This window comes from Anolis carolinensis, chromosome 5 (assembly GCF_035594765.1).
Source record: "Anolis carolinensis isolate JA03-04 chromosome 5, rAnoCar3.1.pri, whole genome shotgun sequence".
NCBI classification, from domain to species: Eukaryota; Metazoa; Chordata; class Lepidosauria; order Squamata; family Dactyloidae; genus Anolis; species Anolis carolinensis.
Window position 1 is genome coordinate 21,380,640 of NC_085845.1, and position 23,773 is coordinate 21,404,412.

The 23,773-nt window shown below is 39.2% G+C and overlaps 1 protein-coding gene across 4 annotated transcripts in view; it reads left to right on the top strand.

The window, feature by feature from the left end:
- grid2 (glutamate ionotropic receptor delta type subunit 2) overlaps positions 1–23,773 on the top strand; it is a 1,070,019-nt gene that overhangs the window by 939,105 nt on the left and 107,141 nt on the right. For all 4 annotated transcript variants that reach the window (XR_010007023.1, XM_062983639.1, XM_062983641.1 and 1 more), the window contains exon 14: positions 11,937–12,103. Coding sequence is in view for 3 of the 4 variants with exons in the window: in XM_062983639.1 (XP_062839709.1) it covers positions 11,937–12,103 (167 nt within the window). In the remaining variant the exon portion in view is untranslated. The remainder of the gene's footprint in view (positions 1–11,936; positions 12,104–23,773) is intronic.

The window sequence follows — 23,773 nt, forward strand, 5'->3', positions numbered from 1 at the left end:
GCTGAGAGGAGACATGATAGCCATATATAAATATGTGAGGGGAAGTCATAGGGAGGAGGGAGCAAGCTTGTTTTCTGCTGCCCTGGAGACTAGGACGCAGAACAATGGCTTCAAACTACAGGAAAGGAGATTCCACCTGAACATCTGGAAGAACTTCCTCACTGTGAGAGCTGTTCAGCAGTGGAACTCTCTGCCCCAGACTGTGGTGGAGGCTCCTTCTTTGGAGGCTTTTAAGCAGAGGCTGGATGGCTATCTGTCAGGAGTGCTTTGAATGCGATTCCCTGCTTCTTGGCAGGGGATTGGACTGGATGGCCCATGAGGTCTCTTCCAACTCTACTATTCTATGGTTCTATGATTCTAAAGCATTGTACTCATAATTTTCTGGTTGATTCCTCTATCAATAACTGGATCCTATGCATGTTTACTCTAAAATTACTGCATTCTACTTAGTAGCATTATTCCCATGTATGTAGATATAGGCTTGCACCTCAGGTGGCCTTGTTTTAATCCTTGGTGAAAGATACCCAGTTGCCACCATCAACAGTCTGTGATCAGCAGAAATAGTGGCATTTCAAACTGCCCTCTCATGCTGGGGCACATTGTGCTGGGGTGCTGGTATCCAAAGTGGGACTTGAATGTGATGTGTATTTAAACCAGCCATCTCACTAACTGGCATACTCAGGATTCACATGGTCGCAATCTCATCCAGCATTTGAATCATAGCGGTAGGATTTTTCCCTCTAAACATCCATATTGACAGAAGGACATCCATTTTTTCTACTTGCTCTGTATTGAAAAGGTTGGGAGGGGAATAGTAGTCATCATGTCCTATTGTACTATTGTTGAACTAACTACCATACAGGGTAGGTCAAAATCTCTAGGACACCTAGGGAGTCAATATTGCTGAGCACCATGAGGGGGCTTGAAGATGAAAAGGAGATTGAGTTGAAAAACCTTTGAGTCATGAGAGCATGAGACTTTTTAAATGTGAGAGATTTTAGTTGTTGGAATCAAGAAGACACACTGCATTACCTAAATATGTGTTCAGAGGATACATTGAGCTTTCCTTGGCCTTGGTTTGTTCTGATCTGATCTTTGGGACTCTGTATGCTTCCCATGGACTCTAGAAGATAAATCTCCAGGTTGAATACTTAATATCTTGGATATTGTCCCAATATGTCCTGGAATTAAAAAGAAATCTCTTGATGATGGAACTAAATTGTTGCAGCTGATGCCCAGAATGGTCAAAAATAGTTTTGGACAACAGAAACATTGTTGATATTTTTTACACACACACACACACAAATTGTATCAACAAATACTGCAGTCTCCCAAAGCATTTGCCCTGTGTGTGGAAGGCAGCATGGTTTTCTACACAGCATTTATTTTTCTTAGTGTATGAGAGGAGTTCTGCAGCATGCCTTGATATCCACTCATGTAAACTTGATTTGTGTATCACTAACGTTGAGCTTGGAGATTTTTCCACTAATATGTAATGCAAAATAGATCCCATTATTATGGTAATTCAAACCTAATTGCCTGAAACAAGAACCAGCCAACAACAAGGAGTCATGTTTGGGGCAGATAATCAGTCTCCTCTCTTCACTTACTTCTAGTTTTTTGTTAAAGTGCAGATGGCCCTTATGAACTCGGGCACGGTGTAGTTCAGTTCGTAATATTGAGTGGGGGATTTTTCTCATCAAATGCCTGGCTTTCCTCACCCTTCTGAATCTTCTCCCTGGTGGCAGCAGATGCATTAATGCTAGCAAAAGTTTGATAGAGAGATGGAGGGTATAGTTTGTAGTGCTAATACTTTCTTCTCTGATTGACTGGAAAGCTGTGATTTCTGCGGAATGACAATATGCTTCCTTCATGCTGATCTCGCTTTGCCGCTCCCGTGTGCAGTGGAGGCAGCGTGTGCCCCGCATAACCAATTCACTGTCACCCTGAAATGCCATTCTCTCCACATGAAATGGCAGTATAATGATGTGGAAATGTAGAATTCAGGAATACAAATCTACCATACGGAGAGCATGATATTAGAAAGACTGGGTCCTATCTCAAGCAGGTTTTCTTTTTATATGCAATTGATGGGTCCTACCATAGTGAAGCAGGACGCTAACTTAAAATCCATCTTCTTCAGTCTATTTTTTTTTTACTAAGAACTGGATCTAAAAATGATGCACCAAGGCTATATGCATGTTCTAAAGTGGAATTTCAACAAATCTTCATGTCTAGTAGACTTGGGCCCAAATCAGTTTGAACTAAAATTGTTTGTAATATTCAGTGGTCCATTTTATATAATCTCTGAAAACAAAACAGAGATGAGGGAGCCGTAAAGCCTGGCAAAAATAATTAAGGGAGAGGAAGGAGTTAAGTCTGCAATATATCTTATGCAGGGATCTGCCACATCCTTTCTCCCTCCCTGGCAGCAGCAGCAGTGTCCATTTCTTTTTGGAAAATTTCCTAGGCTCCTCCTCTAGAGAGGGGCCTGCTGAGAACTCACTTTCACAGAAGCACTTGCATAGGGTGGGCATTAAAAAGTCTCTGAATTCCTCTTGGCACATGATGGGCATTTTAAGTTTTTATCTCTCTCTGTTTCTCAGCCAATAAAAACTCTGAATGGCTGAGAATGGACACAACCGGCAACTACAATTCCCAGAGCCCTCTCTTACGGTTTGTCTTATTTAAAAAAAAAATTATGGTTAAAACTTGAAATAATTCGTAAAAAATCAGCAGATTTGTGAATTGTTTTGAAACTTGGCAGGCCTGGAGTTGTAAATGGAGTCTAAAACTGAGGTTTCATGCAGATAGGCCTTAAAATGACTTCCCATTGTAGCCAATGAGCCAAATTGTTGCCGAATGAAAACGGCAGCACCCCTCCCCATTGAGTCACTTTCTGGTAAAGATAATGAGGGGTCAGCCAACAATGGACCACAAAATGGCATGACTTTTGCCCAAATGGCACATCTCTAATGCCTAGGCAATGTGTCTTAGAAACCACTGGCAGATGCCTGTATTTGAAAATAAATTCTTCATTTTGCAATTTGTCATTTGCACTCATCACTGTGTCAATTCAGAGATAGAAGATCAGTGTATTTTGAGCTGTGCTACCAGCTCACTGGAAAGCTGGTCTTCTGCTCTACAGGGAAGAATGTTGTAGAAACTGACCAGCTTGGCAAAGCTGTCAGTCAAAGCAGCAACTGTTTAAAGAAGCTTGTTACACTCCTCCTTCCCAATAACTTTTCTTTATCCTGATTCTTCAAAAGCAAAGGAAAAGGTGTTCTAGTTACATCAAGTAACCAAAGAAACAGGAGACATCAGCTGCTAGAACTCTAGGCACAGAGCTTAGAAACATTATGCTGGAAAGTAACACATCAACAAAGTTATCAGTCTCTGTTTCTAATCCCTATGCTCATCTCCCTGTGATAAAGAGCATGAATAGGTTACTTCTTAGGACAAGTCCACACTAGCCACTAAGGCCCCTTCTACACTGCCATATAAAATCCTCCATGCTGATTCACTGTCTGCCGTGGAGAATTGCCAAGGCAGCAGGGCAATCCTGGCACCTCACAACCCGGCCAGCAGCGATGCTACTGGAGCAGTAGCTTCTTAGGACACTAAAAATTCTTTGTATTATGAGGCCTTGTGTAATGTAGAAAACAATTCTTCCTTAGCCCTTTCAGCAAAGATGGGTAGTGCATGAAAAAAATTACTTTGCAATTAACAACCAACATGATTCTGTATTTATTTATTTTGTTTGTTTTTGCAAACTAAATGATGCTGCCTTCATAACCCCCAGAAAACAGTTCATTACAGATGACTGTTGTAAGTATAACAAATTACTTCCATACACTTGCCAGGTAGCCTGGCCTCAACTGGATGTGCATGCCTCCTTGCAGCGTACCTCATCATTCTGGCTTTAAAGAACTGGCCTTTCCTACCTACCTTTTCTCTCCTTTAAACTTCTTCCCTTGTGTGTCTTGCCCTTTTCATCTGTATGGATGATGACAGATCCTGACTTTCTTTTTATTGATGGGAGTAGCTTCGGGAGACAATAATTGTCTGAAAGGTGAGTTAAAAAATATAGTAAGTAAATAAATAATGGCCATTGGGAAACGGTAAGATAGAAAACAGTTATTGATCATTTCCTCCCATCTCTAAGCTGTCAGTGTGAGGCATGTCTATACTATTTCTAATAAATGTTTGCAAAAGCAAAATACAATAGTTTCTGAGTTTGCCTGATATCCTAACTATCCCTAGGCATTGGCACGGGTCAGTAAATAATAGCACCAGTAATTAGGCAGGAGTAACCAAGTGCTATCTCTATAGCTTCATAATGCTATGGCAGTACCCTGTTTTGCTTTTTAATGATAGTGTCCTTCTGTTGATGGTATACTTTAGGACCACATTCAGGAGAAAGACAGGATATAAATGAAATATCTAAAACTACATTGTGTTCTTATCAACCATTCTCAAACCATTTATCAGGAATTCTCATAACAATACTGGAAAGTATGTGAGCACTAGTGCCCCTTTATTTATTTTTGATCCTGCTTTTCCCCCAGTTTGGGGATCTAAGTACTGTAGCTTATAAAATATTAAATATATATATTGTTAAAAACCACAAGATGCAAGGAGGATGAAACAATGACATCAAAGGAGGAAGAGTCCCAACAGAAAAACAAAGAAGGAATCAAAGCAGCTGGTTTCATACTACCACTGTTGCCTCCACTATTACCTCAGCAGGGCACGATATTTGTGGATCTAAGGCAAATCCTTCCTTCCCATGACAGATGGAGGAAGAGAGAGGGAAGAAGGCAGAAGCAGGTGCCTCACAGCACAAGTTTTTGATTTTGGAATACTTTGAGTTTCTGGATAATGTTCAATCTATAAAAACATTGTCAAACCTTTCCTCACTTTCCAAACTGACACTTGAACCACCGCACAACCATGCCTCATGTTCTGATTCTGAACCAATATGGTCAAAACCCCCTGAACAAAGCTATACTTACGGAGGAAGCAGGTGAGAAAAGAGGGCTTTAAATCCTGGTTAGAAAATTGCCTGAGGCTGCTTTCTTCTGAAACATATAAATTGATAGCATCAGAGTTCAGCCTGTTGATAAACTGATCAAGAGTATGAGGCTCAGAGCCCGAGGCTAGCAAATGCCACACATAGTGCCCTCCCTGCATCCACTCCTAAATCTTTCTCAAAATACGTATTCACCTCTAAAGAATAATAAAGAAAATATTATTTCTCTCCAGATGTTTACTGCAGAAAAGATGGGATATGCTTTTCAGGTGGTGGTGGGGAAAATGGATGGCAAATTAAGTTCCTCCCATATACCACATTTCAAAAATAAGTAGCTGTTCTAGTATGCCTCAGTAACTCCTGCATGTAAACAGATTTTGCAAATCTCATCTACAACACCAAGCAGTAATCTAAGTGATATAATGACAAAATGTAATTTAATATTCTATTTGGGTTTTTAAAATTCCCTTTTGGTTTGAATGGCCCCAGACAGTCTGTTGTTTATTGTTTATATCATATTTGGTTGTTACATATTTATTCCTTGTTGACTTTGTACATTTAATGAGTTTGCCTTCCCTTTCCTTTGAAGACAACGTAATTGGTTGATGTTTTAGAAGGAAAGTGCTATGTGGGGCTAGAGAAAGGAAATGATAAGACTTTTCCAGGCAAAGACCAGGTGGAGAATTCGAATGGATTCACTGAGCAGAGAGCAAAACTTAGACATACAGAGCGAGGAAATAGCATGTGCAGAGACAAGAGAAGATGTCCCAGTGTTGAATGTTAGTTCATTTTCTCCTTTTTCTGCAGCAGTTAGATGTCCATTTTGAGCTTAAATACAGAACTACACATTATGCAAAACACAGAGCTGCTGATAAAAATAGAAGTTTTCCCATTTCATTTCCCTTGCTCTGCAATATGTAGCTCAATCGGTTTTACACCAGGAAGTATAGTGGTTTGATGTTCAAACCAAGGACTTTTTCACAGGTGCTGTGGAATCATTATGTATCACCATGGATTCTGGCAGTGCCTGCAAAGGAGGTATAGAGACCTGTCGCCCACGCCTGCTCCATCCCGGCTTCCCCCCTGCTTCATCACACGGGGTAGGGGGAGTCTTCTTGAGCTGGCTTGACCCATCTTTCCTAATGGACATCCAAGGAGCCTCCTGTCAACCACCCAACAGCAATTTTGCAACAGCGGCAGGGTGTTTGCAGCAGTTCGGCCACTAGGGTTGTCCAAATTTTCGTTATAATTCTCCTTTCGTAATTATTTCGTATTGTTCTCGCTTTTTGAAATGAGTATTGAAACGTTTTCCCTGGGTGCAACTGGCAATGTAATTCGAACCATTGTTGGCCCATTCTCTAATTGTTTCTTAAAATTTTCGTTAAATTTTTTCCTTCCAAAAAAAGTTTTTAATATTTTTTTTAAAAAAAAAATTAATTTTTTTTTTGTTTCTGCAACCTAACATGGATGGGAGCCTAGCGCAGCCTAACATGGCTACCGCTCCCTGGCCAATCAGAGACTTCCACGATGGCTGAAAAAGGTGGGGGCTAGCGTCCTCCACGTCCACGTGGAGGATCTCTATAAAAATCCCCTCCCCAACCGAGCCAAGCCATTCTGGGCTAGGATACCGAGCAGAGAGGGTGGTTTGCTCGCGCTGGGAAGCTGCTTGCTTGCTTGGGGGAGAGAGGGCTAAGTGACTGTTCTGGCTATAGGGGGTAGAGTGTCTGTCTGTTGTTGCTGGTTCGATATTGTGTTGTTGTTTTTTGGGGGAAAATTGGTTTGGGGCTTGTGGCAGAGTCCTTGCTGTGGCTTTAGGGAATTTTTATTTTCCAAAGGACGTCTGCGTTCCTGCAAGTGCAGAGCTTGGGGTGCTTTACTTTTCTACTCCAGAGGGAGTCCCTTTGCCTTTCTGTTTTCTTTTTTGGAATTTAGCAATCAGCCCTTCTTTGCAATCCTGAAAGGGGGGGACTTGAAAATAATACTTTCCAAAGGACGTCTGCATTCCTGCAAGTGCATTGCTTCCCTCCCGCTCCGTTTGTAATCCCAAGCCCCCGGGCTGAGTGTTATTGCAGCAATCACAAAGACACACATTGTTTTCAAACCTAAAGGGTACATTGGAAGAAATAGTTTCCAAAGGACGTGGGGCACCCGCCAAGGCATTGCTTCCCTCACGCTCCATTTCTATTCCCAAGCCTTGGGCTGAGTTTTATTTCTGCAATCACAAAGTCAGACATTGATTTGATTCAATAGAGGGTCCACAGCAATTTATAGTTTCCAAAGGACGTGGGCACTCCTGCCAAGGCATTGCTTCCCTCACGCTCCATTTCTATTCCCAAGCCTTGGGCTGAGTTTTATTTCTGCAATCACAAAGTCAGACATTGATTTGATTCAATAGAGGGTCCACAGCAATTTATAGTTTCCAAAGGACATTGCCAATCCTGTCAAGGCATTGCTTGGCGTGTGCTGCATTTCTAATCCAAAGTCCTCAGCCAGAGTTTCATTTTTGCAATCACAAGGTCAGCCAGTGGCACCATTGATCAAAAGGTTCAAAGGCAATTTATAGTTTCCAAAGGACAGTGGCACTCCTGCCAAGGTATTGCTTGGCGTGTGCTGCGTTTCTAATCCAAAGTCTACACAAGTAGAAGAGGGACTTTTACAGTTATAAGAACCCAATTGAACAGGAAATAAGACTTTCAAACCAGGAACAGGTTTCTTCAAATATTGAAAAATAGTGTATTATAAAAAGTTATGAACATTCACCAAAAGTCATAGGAGACAGGAAACATTCTGCAATTTGTTGAGCAAAGAGTGTTGAATGTGATCTCCCACTGTACCAAATTTGATGAGGATAGCTCAAGAAATGAGGGTGGGAGAGCCCTGTAAAGGTCCCCCCTGGTTTCCTTTTTTTTTTTTTTGCCGATTGTGCATGTGCGTCCGCCATTTTAGAAACATTTAGAAACATTACAAATTTTCGGAAATATCCGAAAATTTTGGGTGAAAAATTCGGAAATAGTTTCTATATCGAAGCGCTGGCACCCCCTACTTTAGAAACGAGAATTGAAACATTTTTTCCATCGATCGGACAAGCCTATCGACCATCCTAGAAGTACTTTTTCGGGGTGTGATGGGAGCCATCGGGCTCCATGGCTGAAAAAAAAACCCTGTGGCCACTGTCGTCAAAATTTGGACCAAAAGTTCAAATTGCTCCTCAACCATGGGAATCTACATGTTGGAATCATACAATATTAGAAATTAAAAGGTCTGCAAGGACCATCTGGGCAAGCTCCTTGCAATGCATAAGTACATAACTGAAGCATTCCTGAAAGATGCCCATCCATCCTGTTTGAAGAGCTCAAAGAAAAGAGAGATTATTACCTTCCAAGGCAGTCTATTCTACTCTTGAACAAATCGTACAGTCTATAGGTTATTCCCAATAATCATGTGAAATTTGAATCTGTTCATTCTCATTCTACTCTCTGGGTCAGGATAAAATAAGCTCACTCCATTTTCTACATGATATCCCTTCGGATACAGTACAACCTCTGTATTTTTGGGACCGGTACCCACAATATGTTCTCTTTCGGCATTTTCTAGGTCTCCAATGCATGTTCTATGTTATGTTTCTGTCAGAAGTTGACCATAGAGCCATGCTGGAAGACTTAGAAATGCTAGAGAGATGTTCTTCTCTAGACATTTTCTAGGCCTTTTGGTGTAATTCTGTAGTATGCTTCCACCAGAAGTCATTGATTTGCTTTTGTGTGTGGTTTCACATTTCCATAGTAAACCCAGGAACATATCCCATATAGATATGGAAATTCTACTGTATTTAAAAATAGTTATCATATCACTTCTCAGTCTTACCTTCTTCAAGATAAAAACACCCAACCCCCTAAGCCAGTGGTTCTCAACCTGTGGGTTTGGGCCTACAACTCCCAGAAACCCCAGCCAGTTTACCAGCTGTTATGATTTCTGGGAGTTGAAGGCAATAACATCTGGGAATCCACAGGTTGAGAACCACTGCCCTGAGCCATTCTTCATAAGGCATAGTTTCCAGTTCTTTGATCATCTTGGTCATCTTCCGCCAGATACATTCCATCCTATCAATGGCTGGATCTGTACCGCCATGCAATGTATTTTCATAATGCAGATTAACTGCATTATAATGGATTATATTGCATTGTAGACTGACATAATCCACTTCAATGCCATTAATCTGCATTCTGAAACTGTATTATATGGGAGTGTAGATCTAGTCAATATCTTTCTTGATCCGTGGTGTCCTAGGACTTATACAGCAATCCAGACAAGGCCTGAGTAAAGCAGAATAGAGTAGAACTGTTACTCCACTTGATCTGAGCACAACACTTCTATTAATGCAGAATAGGATTAGAATTCTTGTCCATGGACAAATCACACTCCCTGAATCTCAGAGAAATGGAAAACCTCATCTGAATAAATCTTGGTAATAAAACTCTAGGATACAGTTGCCATATGGTGGAATTGTATTGAAGACACATAACAGCTATGTCTTGTGTCCTGTTGCCAGTATGAAACATGCTTCCCCAGCCTGCCAAAAGCAGCTGCTGTGAATGTAAATCTTTGCTTATTTCATTCTCAGATGTGAGCATCAATAGTTTTCACCCTCTAAATAAGTATACAAAACTTTTGCTGTTTTTTTCTACATTGTTTTAGGATTGTCGTAAAATGGATATTATTTGAAAGCACACAACAATAACAAGGATGTTAACCCCGGGAAACTACACATACACACTCAGTTACAACCCAAGGTGGTCATGCATTCTTTTGTCAAAAGAAATAAAGTCTTGAAATGGAGGGGGGATCTTGCAGTGGTTGATAGTTTTATCAAGACATCTTTTCTCACTGAGAATGATAAAAATTTGCAAGTATTTTTTGTATCCTAGTAGCCACACCTCCCACAAGAAAGCCAGCCCAAGCCTCACAAGAGGTAGCTCTAGCATGAGAGGTAGTGCTAGCACCAGAGTACCCACCATCAAGCAGAACCAGCTTTTCGTTGGGGCCTCCTCTCAAGTCATGCACCGGGCACGCATCTCACCCTGGGCCCAGCGCAGGGCCTGCTTGTGACCTTCAGTGAGGTGTGAAACCTCCTCTGCCAGATGCCAGATACACAGCTCACCCCAGGTCCAGCACAGGACCTGTTTGTGGCCTTTGGCTGGGTGGCAGATGGAGAAGAGCTGCCATAAGCCCTGTGGGGCCTCCTCCTTCTCCAGATGCTGTAGAGAGACCTCCAGCAAGCCCTCCAACAGGTAGCATCATCAGCGAGACCTCTGATAGGAAGAGGGGAGGATTAAAATTGTTTATTTTACCTAATTCATTCTGTGACTGAGCTCTTAAATGGGGAAATTGTGTTCATTGGGCTAGAATGGATTACTTGAATTTCAATGAATTTCAACAGGGAAATTTCCTTTAACATACGAACAAATTTATTTATTTATTTATTTATTTACAGTATTTATATTCCACCCTTCTCACCCCGAAGTGGACTCAGGGTGGATTACAATGAACACATATATGGCAAACATTCAATGCCCAGGCAAGAGGCCACTATAACTAGAAATGTAATCCAATAATATAAACTATAAAACAGTAATTAAATCAAAATATAATCCATGTGTTACCAACACACACACATTCATAGAAAGTAAAACTCTATATTCAGAGTCTGTGAGTCCAATGCCCACCAGTTCATGTTCCACATGGAGGACTGTATAAGTCACTAATTGTGAGTCCAAATTTAAACGTCCAAGTAAGTGAATCCTTTTATGAAATCCAATGTTTTAAACAAGTCCAAGGTTAGTCATCATCCACGACTGGTTTCGACTGTGTAGTCTTCCTCAGGTGGTGGTTATGCAGGTATGGAGAACCTAGAGTAGTCAATTTCGTTCTTCAAGTATATAATTTCAATGTGTCATTATCAATGACAGAGTGGACCTACAGGGAAGACATACGTACCTAAATTTCCCTACTTGACAGATGCAACTGTCTTTCGGGGCTGCATAGGTCAACAGCAAGCCGGGCTATTTAATGGTTGGGGGCTTAATCCGACCCAGGCTTCAAACTCATGACCTCTCGGTCAGTAGTGATTTATTACAGCTGGTTACTAGCCAGCTGCGCCACAGCCCTGCCCTTGAGTTACAAGCTTGGTCACAGAACTAATAAAACTTGTATGTCAGGTATCACTTGTGTGGTGTGAATCTACATAGAGGCTGAACTACCATTTTACTGAATGCCAACAATATGCAACAAATTATGTATCTGCCAGTGTGCCTGATTATTGTCCCATTGTGAATCAGGAACGCACAATGGTGCTCTCCTCAATCTGTTGAATCAAATGGCATATGGAAGACTCTAACAAACAGTTATACACCACCCAGTTGCACCTATTCACATAGATGAGCAACTGTATGCTATATAGATACCCATGCAGAACTCTGCTTATGAAACAGTGAATTGAATACTGTTGGGTAACTCCCAAAAAGGCACAAATGCATTTGTAAGGGAACTTAATTGTGTGCGTACCACCAACAGGATGTTAACCCTTATTAGGTTATTTCATATGGTTCCAATCTTTCAGTAACTAGATAAAGGACCCCCGAGAAGCCTATATGCAGATAATTTTGTGTTCAATCATGAGAGAAAAGAGAATTATAATGAAAAGTTAGCATCTTTTGGGTTTTAGGTGGCTTGCTGAAGAGTACATTTTCATATTTATATTATGCACTGACAATGATGCTGGAATCTACCTATTCGCCTATAACATTCAAATGATTTTTTTTTGTTCCTAGCAGCTTCTTTCTTTTCTTTTATTGAATCTATAGAACATTCAAAGTGAAACCTGGGCATTTCTTTTCCTTTTGCATTCCAGGTCAAATATGGAAATTATGCCTTTGTGTGGGATGCAGCAGTTTTGGAATATGTTGCTCTGAATGACCCAGATTGTTCCTTCTACACTGTTGGAAATGCTATTGCAGACCGGGGTTATGGAATTGCTCTTCAACATGGAAGCCCCTACAGAGATGTATTTTCACAAAGGTAACAATTTTGGGCTGGTACAGAAACTATATTGCATCAGTCCCATTTTCTCTGGGGAGAGGCAAGGGGAAATATCTGTGGGTTTTTTCTGATTTTGTGGCCTGTCAGGAGCACTTATTGCAGCAAAAATGTAGCAGGGATGATGAGGGAGCAATAACTCCAGAACTGGTTTATATCACAGTACACATAGTGAAGCAGATCAACAAAGAAGCATTTGATGAGTGAGGGTCCTTTGCTAAAATTCCAGAATTCGTTTACATGTTTATGGACCAGATACAGTAATGGATGTAGCCTGATATCTTGTCTAATACAGCAGATACTTTACAATTAATTTGTATTTTAGCCTGGACTGCCAAACTAAGAGAAAATGTGACCATCACATGTCTTGAGAGTTTAAAAGAAAAACAGCTTGCCTAGCTAAAAAATATACTCACTTTGTACATAAGCCATAAGGCCAGAAAATTAAACAAGGAAGTCAGTCAAGACTAACTTGATTATCCAAAGGTAGCTTCCTCGAAGAAGTTCAAAGTATATTAAACTGAAAGGTGAGCATTTCTGGTAGTCGATACAATCCAGTTTTAATGTAAATTTTTGCTATGTTGCCTTGAAGACACAGATGATTGTGGTTGAGTTGCCTCTTGGAGAACCATTGTTTTAGAGAAGATGCTGGGCATCAGCATAATTATGCATTTTCTTTCTATTGGTCACTTTTGAGTGCTATCCTAGCATTATTTTTCTCTGTGCAAAGCTGTGTGAGGAGAAAATAGGCATATGGGCTAATCTTGCCCCACTGTTGTGTTATCTTCCACTCCTGTCAGCACACTGCCTGTTTGTATATTTGAACCATGAGCAAATATATAATGTCTTTGTGAGATGTAACCCTATTACAAATGGTCCCAGCTTATAGGGGCAATTTTTGCACAAGGTGGTCCCAACAGGAGATACAGAGGAGAGGAGGGTACAACCAGCATACCCAACCCAACTTTCTGCTCCTAAAACTGATGACAATGAGGAATGGACTCTATTTTGCTCATTTGACCATTTATAGGTTTCTTCAGAAATATAGAATCTGACCATCTTCATTAACCTTTTTTTGTGGTCACCTATAATTACTTAGGCCAGGTATTTTTCACATTCATAATAGGATTGTAACATTTATATCTACTTTGATATTACTTAGTTCTGGATTCCACTGGAACATAATCCTCATGCAACCATTGTATGCACCATATTTTAAAAATTGTAATTTCCAGAATTCTTTATCATTGGCTGTGCTACCAGTACTGCTAGGAGTTGTGATTTGTATATACTAAACAATCAGAAAGCAAAAATGTCATTCTCTCTATGTAGGCAATTTTGAATTTTGGAGTATTTTGGAATTTCAGATATGGGATACACAACCTAGACAACTGTTCTGCTACAATAAATCATCCCTTTTTCCTAGATAGATTAAAATAAATTTCTAAGTTTATTTCCATGTTCCTTTTATGTATATGGTAAATGAAAAAATGCCAGAATGAGAGCAATTTATATTAAACCTTTAAAGTTCCAACATGAGTGAAGGTTTGAATGAAGCAATCAAACTCATGTGTTCTAAACCTGATTTTGCCCTCCCTCTTGCAAAGTGTTTGGGCTTAAAATGTAAAGCAGAATTATATATTTGCTTCACTGTGTATTCTTTTGTTCCACAAGCACAATGGCAGTCCCTTTTTGTGTCACAGTGACTATGCTTCATTCTGGTTACAGGCTATGTCTGTATTCACTCTTCTGTGTATATTCAATCAGCTCTGCCAGTCCGAAAAACAGCTTTACATACACTCAAGTGCCCATGTACAAAATTCTATACTGCAGTTTATAAGCCACACAGCTAGGAACTGATATAAAGCCAGCCTTACTGAAATGCTTGTTTGCATAGGAGAATATAATTTCGAGCCTTGTCTGAATAATACCCATTTTGATGGTGATGTTTTCTTTGTGAAGTTTCCATTGAAATTAGGGTGACTCAGTTCAGACATTTTACTTATTGATACTGATGCATTTCGAAGATTCTGCCTGTCAATCATGTGATTTTATGGGTGGCTTACAAGAGCCTGCTTTTTTAAAAAACAAACAAAACTGAAACCAAACTCTTATATACACATGCAGCCTGTAGTTGTCTCCATCAATAGACTGGCCAGTGCAGCTTCTTTCATTCTAAGGGTAGCTAGGCAATTGGAGATTACTGTTTTATTTTTATCAGGACAGAAATGAGCTTTTCCATGTCTTTTTAGGCCAGTGGAGAAAACCTGACTTATCTTGCTCTTCCAGCAATGTTCTTCCCAGAAGGCAATGGCAAAATTCTCAGGTCTGCCTTCCAGTGGTGGTGAGCAAGGACATAGGCAAAAAGGCAAACTAAACATCTCCATATATTTTACAGTAAAGCTTTTGTTGACAGTAACCTGGCCTTGTAATAGTGATTTCAGTCTTTCAGAATGAAAAGAAAAATGCAAAACTCAGCAACCCATGGTGTTGTGCAAAGGTGTCTGATCCCCTAGGAAGTGGTGGATTGAGATTCCAGGAAGGTTGCATCTGACCTCAAGCCCTTGGTCTTCTGAGAATGCAATTATTCCCTGATTTTCTTCTCAAAGGAAGCATCAAGCAATTCGAGCAATTTTCTTCCTGCTCCCAGTATTCAAAAACCAGACTTTCAAAGCTTGTTCAGAATTCAGGATTTGTTTTGTGAAAAAAAATCACGTAGTTTTGTACAGAAAACACCTTTTTTTCTGCATAGGCAACCATATTTACACAGCATTTTCTGTGCAAAATCAACCTTATGTAAATGCAGAATAAGTCCCCAATTACAGCATTTTCTGCATAAAAAACAGAATTTGCTGAAATCTGTGCAAAATAAGCATTTATGAATTTTGGACAGACTGTCTTAATTCCTATCAGTCCAGCATTCTTCCTGTCAGGTTTTTTCAACACGTGCTTTTCGACCATTTTCTGAATATGATCTAATTTTCATTCCCTACCCATCTTCCCTTTTACTATGCAATTTGGGGCATTTCACCATCGGAGATGTGTGTCATTCTGGCAAGAGAAAGGAGTAAACCATCTGAAGCTTCTTTTCCAATATCTGATTGCCTTTGGGAAATTTGCATGCATATGTCCATAGAAGGAACAAGGAGTACAGAGTTTTGAGAATTTTTACCATGATTTGGTGTGCTGTCAAAAGAAACAAACCATGATTTCTGACTGGTTTCCAAACTGGAATGTGAAGCTATGAATTTAAGTCATTTTGCCCAGCTGCCCCTGGAAGTCAGAATTGCTAGAAGCTGGAATGGAAAAGTAAACAAAAATTAGAGAATTAATTCTAAGGCATGATTTGACTGTACAGTTGGAAGATCAAGTTATTCATAATCACATGGCAGTGCAAACCATATTTTGGCATAATTGATGAATTGAGCTACTGTTTGGCAAAAAGATTAATATTAGCAAATGAGTAGGATGCCATTTTTATATCTTCTGCATAACATTTGTATGCCTTCTGTGCACAAAGATTCTGCAACATTATCTATGAAAGCAAAATGTTGGACTGACCTACAGGCTGGTAGAATTTATCTTTTACTCAACCACAAAAGAAAAAATACTACTGCCCACATGATGATTATCCAAAATTTGTCATTATCGTGTCTTTTAATAATACCCTCACCCAGATATCTGCCTTATCATATCCTCTAAAATTCCAGCTTAACATTTCTGTAAAATTTGATAACCAGTATTCTTTGTGTTGAGCTATCATTTGTCTTCACTTTAAAATTGTGCAGAAAGTTGCCTATCAATGTGTCAGACATTGTATGCCTGTTTTTCTGCATCACTGTTATGCTTAGTGTTTGGATGTCTCCCTCATTTAGTGAAATGAAGCTGTACTTCAGTTGGTTTGTGAACAGTATTTTGTGCAGTTAATTAAAAGCCAGCAGAAAATATGACTTGCTCTGCAGCTGTGCCATAGTTATTAAGTGCATCTCTTACAGCCCAGTTCCAGACACTTTCCTTTGTAATTCAGGATAGTTTCATCTGACTTCCACACAAATATGCAAAAAGCTTTTCTTGCTATTGTGTTCATCAATACTCTTCAAGTGCCAATTGGTTTCTAGCTGTATTTATACTCTAGTTGAAACCATCAAGGTTTCCAATTTGCACACAAAAGAAAAAATCTTTAGGTGGCAAATTCTACATCCGAAAAAGAATCCTACCAGTAAAAAGACAGAAAATTGTTTCCTGTATTGCACTGGAGCACAGAAGAAACTAAACAAGTGTGTGATAAGGAGTCACTGGTAGATGCATCTATATGTACAAAAATAGCATTCAAGTGAGCAAAGTAAATACAACTAAACTCAGACTATTGATATTTACTGCTCACATATTTTGTTATTATTTATTTGTGGGTTCATCATCTACAAAAATGATACTATGCTTGTATGTCTCCTTCATACTTGAGATTCATTTGAGTACAAAATCTGGAGTTTTTGGATTTGCACCAAAGTTGAGTCGTCAAGTCTAGTGGCATACCTCCTATCTGAATGAGCAGATGTTTATAAGATCTCTAGTGGTCAAAGAGCATGAAAAAGAGATTTTAGCATTAGTGAGAAAATAATTACATGATCAATATTGAATAAAAAGTCATAAGGGACAGATGGCTATGAAGAAAACGACAACAAGAGTATTACTGATGGAAAGTCAAGAGCAGTTTCAAAGGAGATGCTTCAATGGAAATAATTCTTAAGAGGGATCATTCTTTTTCAAAGCTCCCTTGACACAGTTTTGCACAACTTCTGTCATGTGATTTTTGTTAAAATCATTTTACCTTTGTGCATGCTAAAGAAGAAATGGAGATTGTTTTTTGGCTGGTTTGAATTAGCAAGTGTTCCTATCTATTTCAAATTCCTTGATGTAGTAGGGGATCCATATTTACTACCTTATACATTTTTTTTTTCATGTCAGGAGTGAATTGAGAAACTACAAGTCACTTCTGGTATGAGGGAATTGGCCGTCTGCAAGGACATTGCCCAGGGGATGCCCAGATGTTTTGATTTTTTCCCATCCTTGTTGGAGGCTTCTCGTATGGAGCTGGAGCTGATAGAGGGAGCTCTCTCCCTGGGTTGGATTCAAACCTGGCAGCCTTCAGGTCAGCAACCCAACCTTCAAGTCACAAGGCTTTAACCCACTACACCATTGGGGGCTCCTACCTTATACATTGATGAGGAGCTATGAAAGTACTGACACACTGAAAGGTTGAAGATTAAATTGATGTAGGAGGTCAAGGAGGTCAAGAAGAACAAGATCTTAATGGCTGAAGTAAGCAGGTGGAACTGCAGTGAGTAAGCAATGAGAAAGAGAAGCAAAGAAAGAGAAATGCAGAACTGAACAAGAGGGGGATCAAAAAGTAACCTTGGCTGATAGGCCACTTTGTGAAAGGCCAAAAGCAAGCTGGGTTTGTGTGCTGTTGGCATGAAATAGGAAAGGTAACAAAAGGGAAAGATGAGTGGACCAAAGACCCGGGAAGTAAGGGAATAAAGTGAAAGAGGGCATCAGTGTCACAAAGCTAGAAGAATGAAGACAGAAAAGACAGTTAACTAAAAACTGATCATGTGAATTAGGATGCAAAGAAACAAAAAGAAGATACTTGCATGGAGAAATAAATAGACATAGGAACAGCTGGTCTCTGACAGGGAGTCCATCTAAGTAAGGCTGACTTAATGGAGCTGCCTTGCTAGGGTCTAAGGAGAAAAGAAAGATAGGGAGTGAAAATAAATTATACAAAGCAAAGATGATGAGGGCATCTCATAGTTTTTGCTTATATCTCTTAGATATACAAACATCGAGCAATCTTGCTCTAAACCGTGTTAGTAATATCAGGGCATTTATTACCTCAAGAATCTAAAGGGACTTCTGAACTAATTGCTTCAGTTTGCCATTTGTAGTGCAACCTGAAATACAAATGTCTCTCTTTCCTCAAATGCAAAAGAAACATTTGTTTTCAGTAAATACAAAATAAAAACAATAATTTGTCTCAGTGAACAATGCATTTTCTGTATTAATTACAGGCTGGATTATGTCCTTTCAAATCCTATTATCCTACAAATTTGTATTAAATTAATGTGTTTCTCTAAGTCCGCTAACATGGCAATTTCGTGCATATCTCCTCCATAGGGATTCCCACTGATTGCAATAGTGCTCACTTAGGAAATTGAATACTGGATAACTACCTTCATTTTAATAGGCTAGGATAATGGTTGAAACCATTGTGCCATTTTCCCTGATAACATTCGGTATCTTATCTCAATTCAGGTGACTTTGCATTAACAGAATAGTACAGCTTAAAGAGTTTTCCTCCAAGAGACTGTCACAATATGGAAAGGAACAGGGATTACTTAAACTTCATTAAACCATGCCTCAGTCACATTAAGATGGAGAAAAAGATGTGAAACAGAGAGTAACAATTAATAAAACAAATCACACAAGGAAAGTGCTTTGGCTGGACAAACTTTGTGGTGCATTTTTATGATCCGTTGACAAAGCCATGGAAGAACCACATTAAGCCTAATACAAATTAACTTTACTGTTTTATTGGGGAATGGAAATGCCAGAAGGATTTTGTGAGTCAATTGAAATTTTTAAAGACCTCAGGACAATGTACCAATTAGGCATTTGCCATCTTTATGTCTCTAATCAACTTGGTTTTGCATCTTCTACTTCTGTGTGCAGTTTAATGGACAACACAGAAGGATATTATGAGTGCTCATCAAAGGTTTGCATTTTTTGAGGATCATATTGCATACAGTCTTGGCTGCTAAGACTGAAGATGCATACGACCTTATCACAAAGGTCCATGGAATCACCACATATCCATAGGGTCCCAGTGGGGACGTAGAGAACCTGTTGCTTCACGCCCCACATCATGTGACTTACCCCATCATATGGGGGAAGCATTGCTGTCCAGCTTTTCCCTATTGTACTGGGGGCAACAGGAGGAGCTTCTCGTGTTGCTGCAGTGGTCACATATGCCACTTCCTCTCCTCTTTCCCAATGGAGCCCGACCTGAAGTTGGTGTGCGTCATGTGGAGGGTTTCATCGAGAAAGAGGAGAGGCAGTGGAGTACAATGGGGAAAGGAGCCTGTTTGATGAGGTCAATAGTCAATGTGGTAGATGTCTTTCCATCCATGCCATTGCAGAATAAATGAAGCCGACATTCAGTTCTGTGATAGCCACCACAAAGATAGGAGTTATAGATAACTAGCATAACTGAATTATCCTGTTTTCCACATTAGAAGCATTATACACCTACATTGTCTCACACTTTAAAGCCTCTAGATGGCATGTAGAGTTTAGTGGTTGTAATTAGTGATCCTGGTGTTCTTTAATTGGTTATGTATTTGCCTATTTTATGCTTTAGAATTGTTTATATGCTTGTTGAGTACCATAATTGGAAGGGTGCATTTTTAAGTTAAACTTTGAACCAGGAAATACAATTATAACACTATAATAGAATACATAGTATACCCAACATGTTCATCTTCTACTGTAGTTTGGAGGGGTAGGGAAGCACAACAGCCTGAAGCTGTACTCATAGAAACTCCATGGATCTGCATCAAGATGCAACTAACAGAAGTATAAGAATGATATTTTCCCGTTTCTGTAATTGAGGATACTTCATACTTTACAATGTGTCTAGGCTTCAGCACAGAAAGGTGCATGGGTTTTCTGTGACCACAAGCAGTCTTTCCACTGCAGCTTCGGGACACCTTTCTCATTTTTTTCTCCTCGAGCATTTGGATATTATTTCCATCCCTGGCAAATACCTACTGAAAACTATCCTGCAATCTTTGTGTTCTTACACATTATGAGAAACCTACAGAAGCTATTTGCCATTTTATTCAAGGACAGAAAATGTGAAGACTGACAACCCTAATGACACAGATAAACTAGAGCTCAGTCAAAAGCTATCAAAGGAGAACTTTCAATGGTTTGATGGAGGACTGTAGGGATATCTAATAAAAGGTTGAAGGAAACAACTGAGTCTTCAAGACAAGTTTTTGTTACTCTGTTTGTAAGACAGTATTGTATAATTTCAGCCTAATATATTCTCTTTTGTGATTTCTTCACATCAGCTAAGTTTTGCTGCCCAGGCACAAATGTCACTGTCGTTATATCATCAATTTATACTGCTGATTTCATCTGGGAGTTGCTCCCTCACCTCCAGTCCCAAGCAAGTCATATCACTCAGAATACATCTCAGTTCTTTTTTCCTTGCACTTAATTATAAATGTTAGATTTGCTTAGAATTCACCTGCACTATTTATAATAGTTCAGTGGTAATTACTGTGTGACATGCACTAAGGTCACTGTTCAGATTTATGCCTAAAAATCAATAGTGTCACCCCTTAATGTATCAAAAGAAAATCCAGAGCAAATTTAATCAAGGCCATATCCTATGAAGTCCTCTATTTCCTGCCTTGGTGCAGCAGTTGCTCATTTCTGTTCATATTCCATCTACTGCAAGGTCAAAAATAAGGTGCCAGACAGGAGTTCTGAACTCATTCATTTCCTCGTGTTAACAGGGTGAGGATCTTCCGCTCCACACCACGAATGGTCTTAAAGATTAAAAAAGGAGAATACAATAAATTTTACAGATTTTAGAGGTTGCTGGCCTTGTATCTCCAAGCATAATTGGGAGCTTTCACTTAATGCTATCAGATGCCCTTGTCACTTTGATTTTGGAAACATCTCTGTCTTTGTGTGTCTGTCAATGTCCATCTCAAGGTAGCCTCCTATATTTGCCTTACCTATCTTTCAATTTTATTGTAGAAAGGTGAATGAAAAACTAGGTGAGGGGATGCAGACTATCAATTTACGAATGCTTTCCCTGCCATTCATGAGGTCCTGTTCCCTTCAATTATGTGTGAAAGCTTCTGAACCTGTAGAACTGAATATATCTGCTTGCTCTGTCACTCCAGTTTTAACCAATTATGTGAAAGCACTGCAACAGCTGATTTCCCCAGATATGAAAGGATGTTTGTGTCTATGTTCTACAGAAAATAATACATAACCATGATATTTGAGTGAACGAGCAATGAATATAAAAGATATATTGCTGCAACATTAATTCACTCTAAGCTTACCAGAAAGTGTAGAAATTCCTTTCTTCCCCAAACAATTCCCAGCAGCTTCATTTGTTCTGTCTGGTAGTTTCCATCTAACAGGTTGACTTGAATCAAATTCCTTTTGATTTTCTTCCTCAAAACTGTCTTTTGTAGTGATTAATACTTTAATTGCTTTAGGAGACTAAGACTTCCAAAATTCATCAGCCAGCATGACTAGTAACCATGCTAGAATGTCTTTACTATGCTAGCTGGTGGTTACTGGGAACTGTACTTCATAAACTACTCCCTGTATTCTGCAGCTGATGACAATTTAGTTTCATTAGGTACCCACAAAAAGTAGTACCTAAATAGATTTTTTTTCTCCCCATCCTCCCATTTTTTTCATGGGTTAGTTTACACTTAATAAAGCTACCTTGAGTCCTTTAGCAAAAGGGTAGTGTATAAATGCATTGAACAAATAATATTTTGAGGATAATGGGAGAGGGAGCAAGAAAAATTGTTTATGCAGGTTGGCCATGCCTTATCCAGAATTCTAAAATCCAAAATACTTCAAATCCAAAATCATGCACACTGGTAGTTGAGAAAATGAGACCTTTGCTTTCAGGTGGTTCAATGTACAAATTTTGCTTCAGACACAAAATTATTTTAAATATTGTACAAAATTACCTTCAGGTTATCTATATAATGTGTATATGAAACATCAATGAATCTTGTTTTTAAACTTGGGACCCCTCTTCAAGATATCTAATTATGTGTATATATGCAAATAGGTATTCCCAAACCCCAAACATTTCTGTGTCCGAACATTTTGGGTAAAGGGTATTCAACCTATATTAGGCCTCTACAAATAATGATCTGTCAAAGTGATTTCAACAAAAGAGACACTTCTGGCAGTCCATCAAGGGTTGACTGAACATTATTTCTCTGTTTCCATTCTAGCCCTGAAATGCAGAAAAAGTGAGTTATGAACTGTTTGGAAAACCAGATTTCAACATATTTGGGACAAAAAGTTATCCAAAATGCAAGAAATCATTTGATAAAATGGGTCATTTTCTATCCCAGCTGGGTTTTATTTGTTTTAAAAAACATTAATGGCAAGCAATCAAGTATTGCTGAAATTGTTCAGTAAGAATAACATAAAGTGCGCATATTAGAAGTTTAGTTCTGTTCAGATTCTGAGACAAAATGTGATTCAGAGGAACAAAAATTACCAATTTTACTGAACGTTAAACTAAAATTGATAAACTCGTTCATCTCTGGCATTTTCAATTTTTAAGGATTACCTAGCTGCAATCCTAACAACCACAGCATCCCAGAAGGCAAAGTGTTCCACAATGCAAATGAGATTGAGGGAAGACAATGTTTGAGATTAAGAGGAATTAGCTGTCAAAGTCATTGTTTCTGGTATCATTAGGACAGCGACTCCATTCTGAGTTTTACTTTGAAGTTTTCAACCTCCCAAATGCTGAAATCTATTCCACAAGTAGATTTAGCACCTTGGATAGTTCCTTTATCTTTCAAAATAAACCTGAAGTAGAGTGGCTTGTCTGAAGGCAACTTATTTGGACAGTCAAGGTTCAAGCTACAATTTTCCTGGTTTGTTGCTCAGTCTCATTACATTACATTGGATCTCTCAATAAACTATGTCCTAACCATATTCAGTAGAATACCATAAGAAGAACACAATTTAAGTACAAGTCTCTACATACATGAGCGTATGTGCATGTCCTTTTATGGGCACTGTGATGTATTCCTGTCTTAACTTTGCTGTGTCCAAAGCCCTCCCTCCCAACGTACTTTAAAGCACAGAAACATTTTTCTTGAGTATTCTATGCTTCACAGTAAAAGAGAAAGAACAAGAGAACCATCTGGCAACCTCTGTCCATAGCCAGATGTGCAATTATTCCAGAAGTGGATCGTGGTAGGTCTCATTGAGCATCTGGCTATGAAGGTGTAACCACCGGATCCTTCTGTAAGTGTCTGGTTGCTCCTTCAGAATAAGTGAAGGTGGTATATGACTCAATGTAGTGTAATGTTCACATGCAGGATGTTGAATTGAGGTCATTGTGTCATATGTTTTAAGGTGAAGGAAAGCAACTTTTTGAAGTTCTCAAATCAGTTTTCTAATTATCATCTCCCTAAAAGGAACCCATAGGTGTTGAAATATCTATAACTCAGAATGTATTTATTGAAATAGAATGGGGTGGGCGTCTTCTGAGCTTTCTGTGCTACCTATGTTTTGTTTCATTTTACACCTGTGAATTAGAAGAGTGAATGTGAACTAGAGCAGCAAAAAGGCTTTGCTTCTGTACAGATATTTGGAGGGTGGAGAGAGTTAAATGCACCTGTTATTAATATGGTTGCTTTTCTTTGTTGTGATGAGAGAAAATGTGGCTGTTTAAGGACAGCATTTTTCTTTCTATCCAATCAACCTAGTCCCATTTGTAGGGACACTGGAGAGGCTGAAAGTATGTCTGACCTTTCCAGGGGAATAAGTGTGATGGTGTAATTGGACTTTTCATTCTTA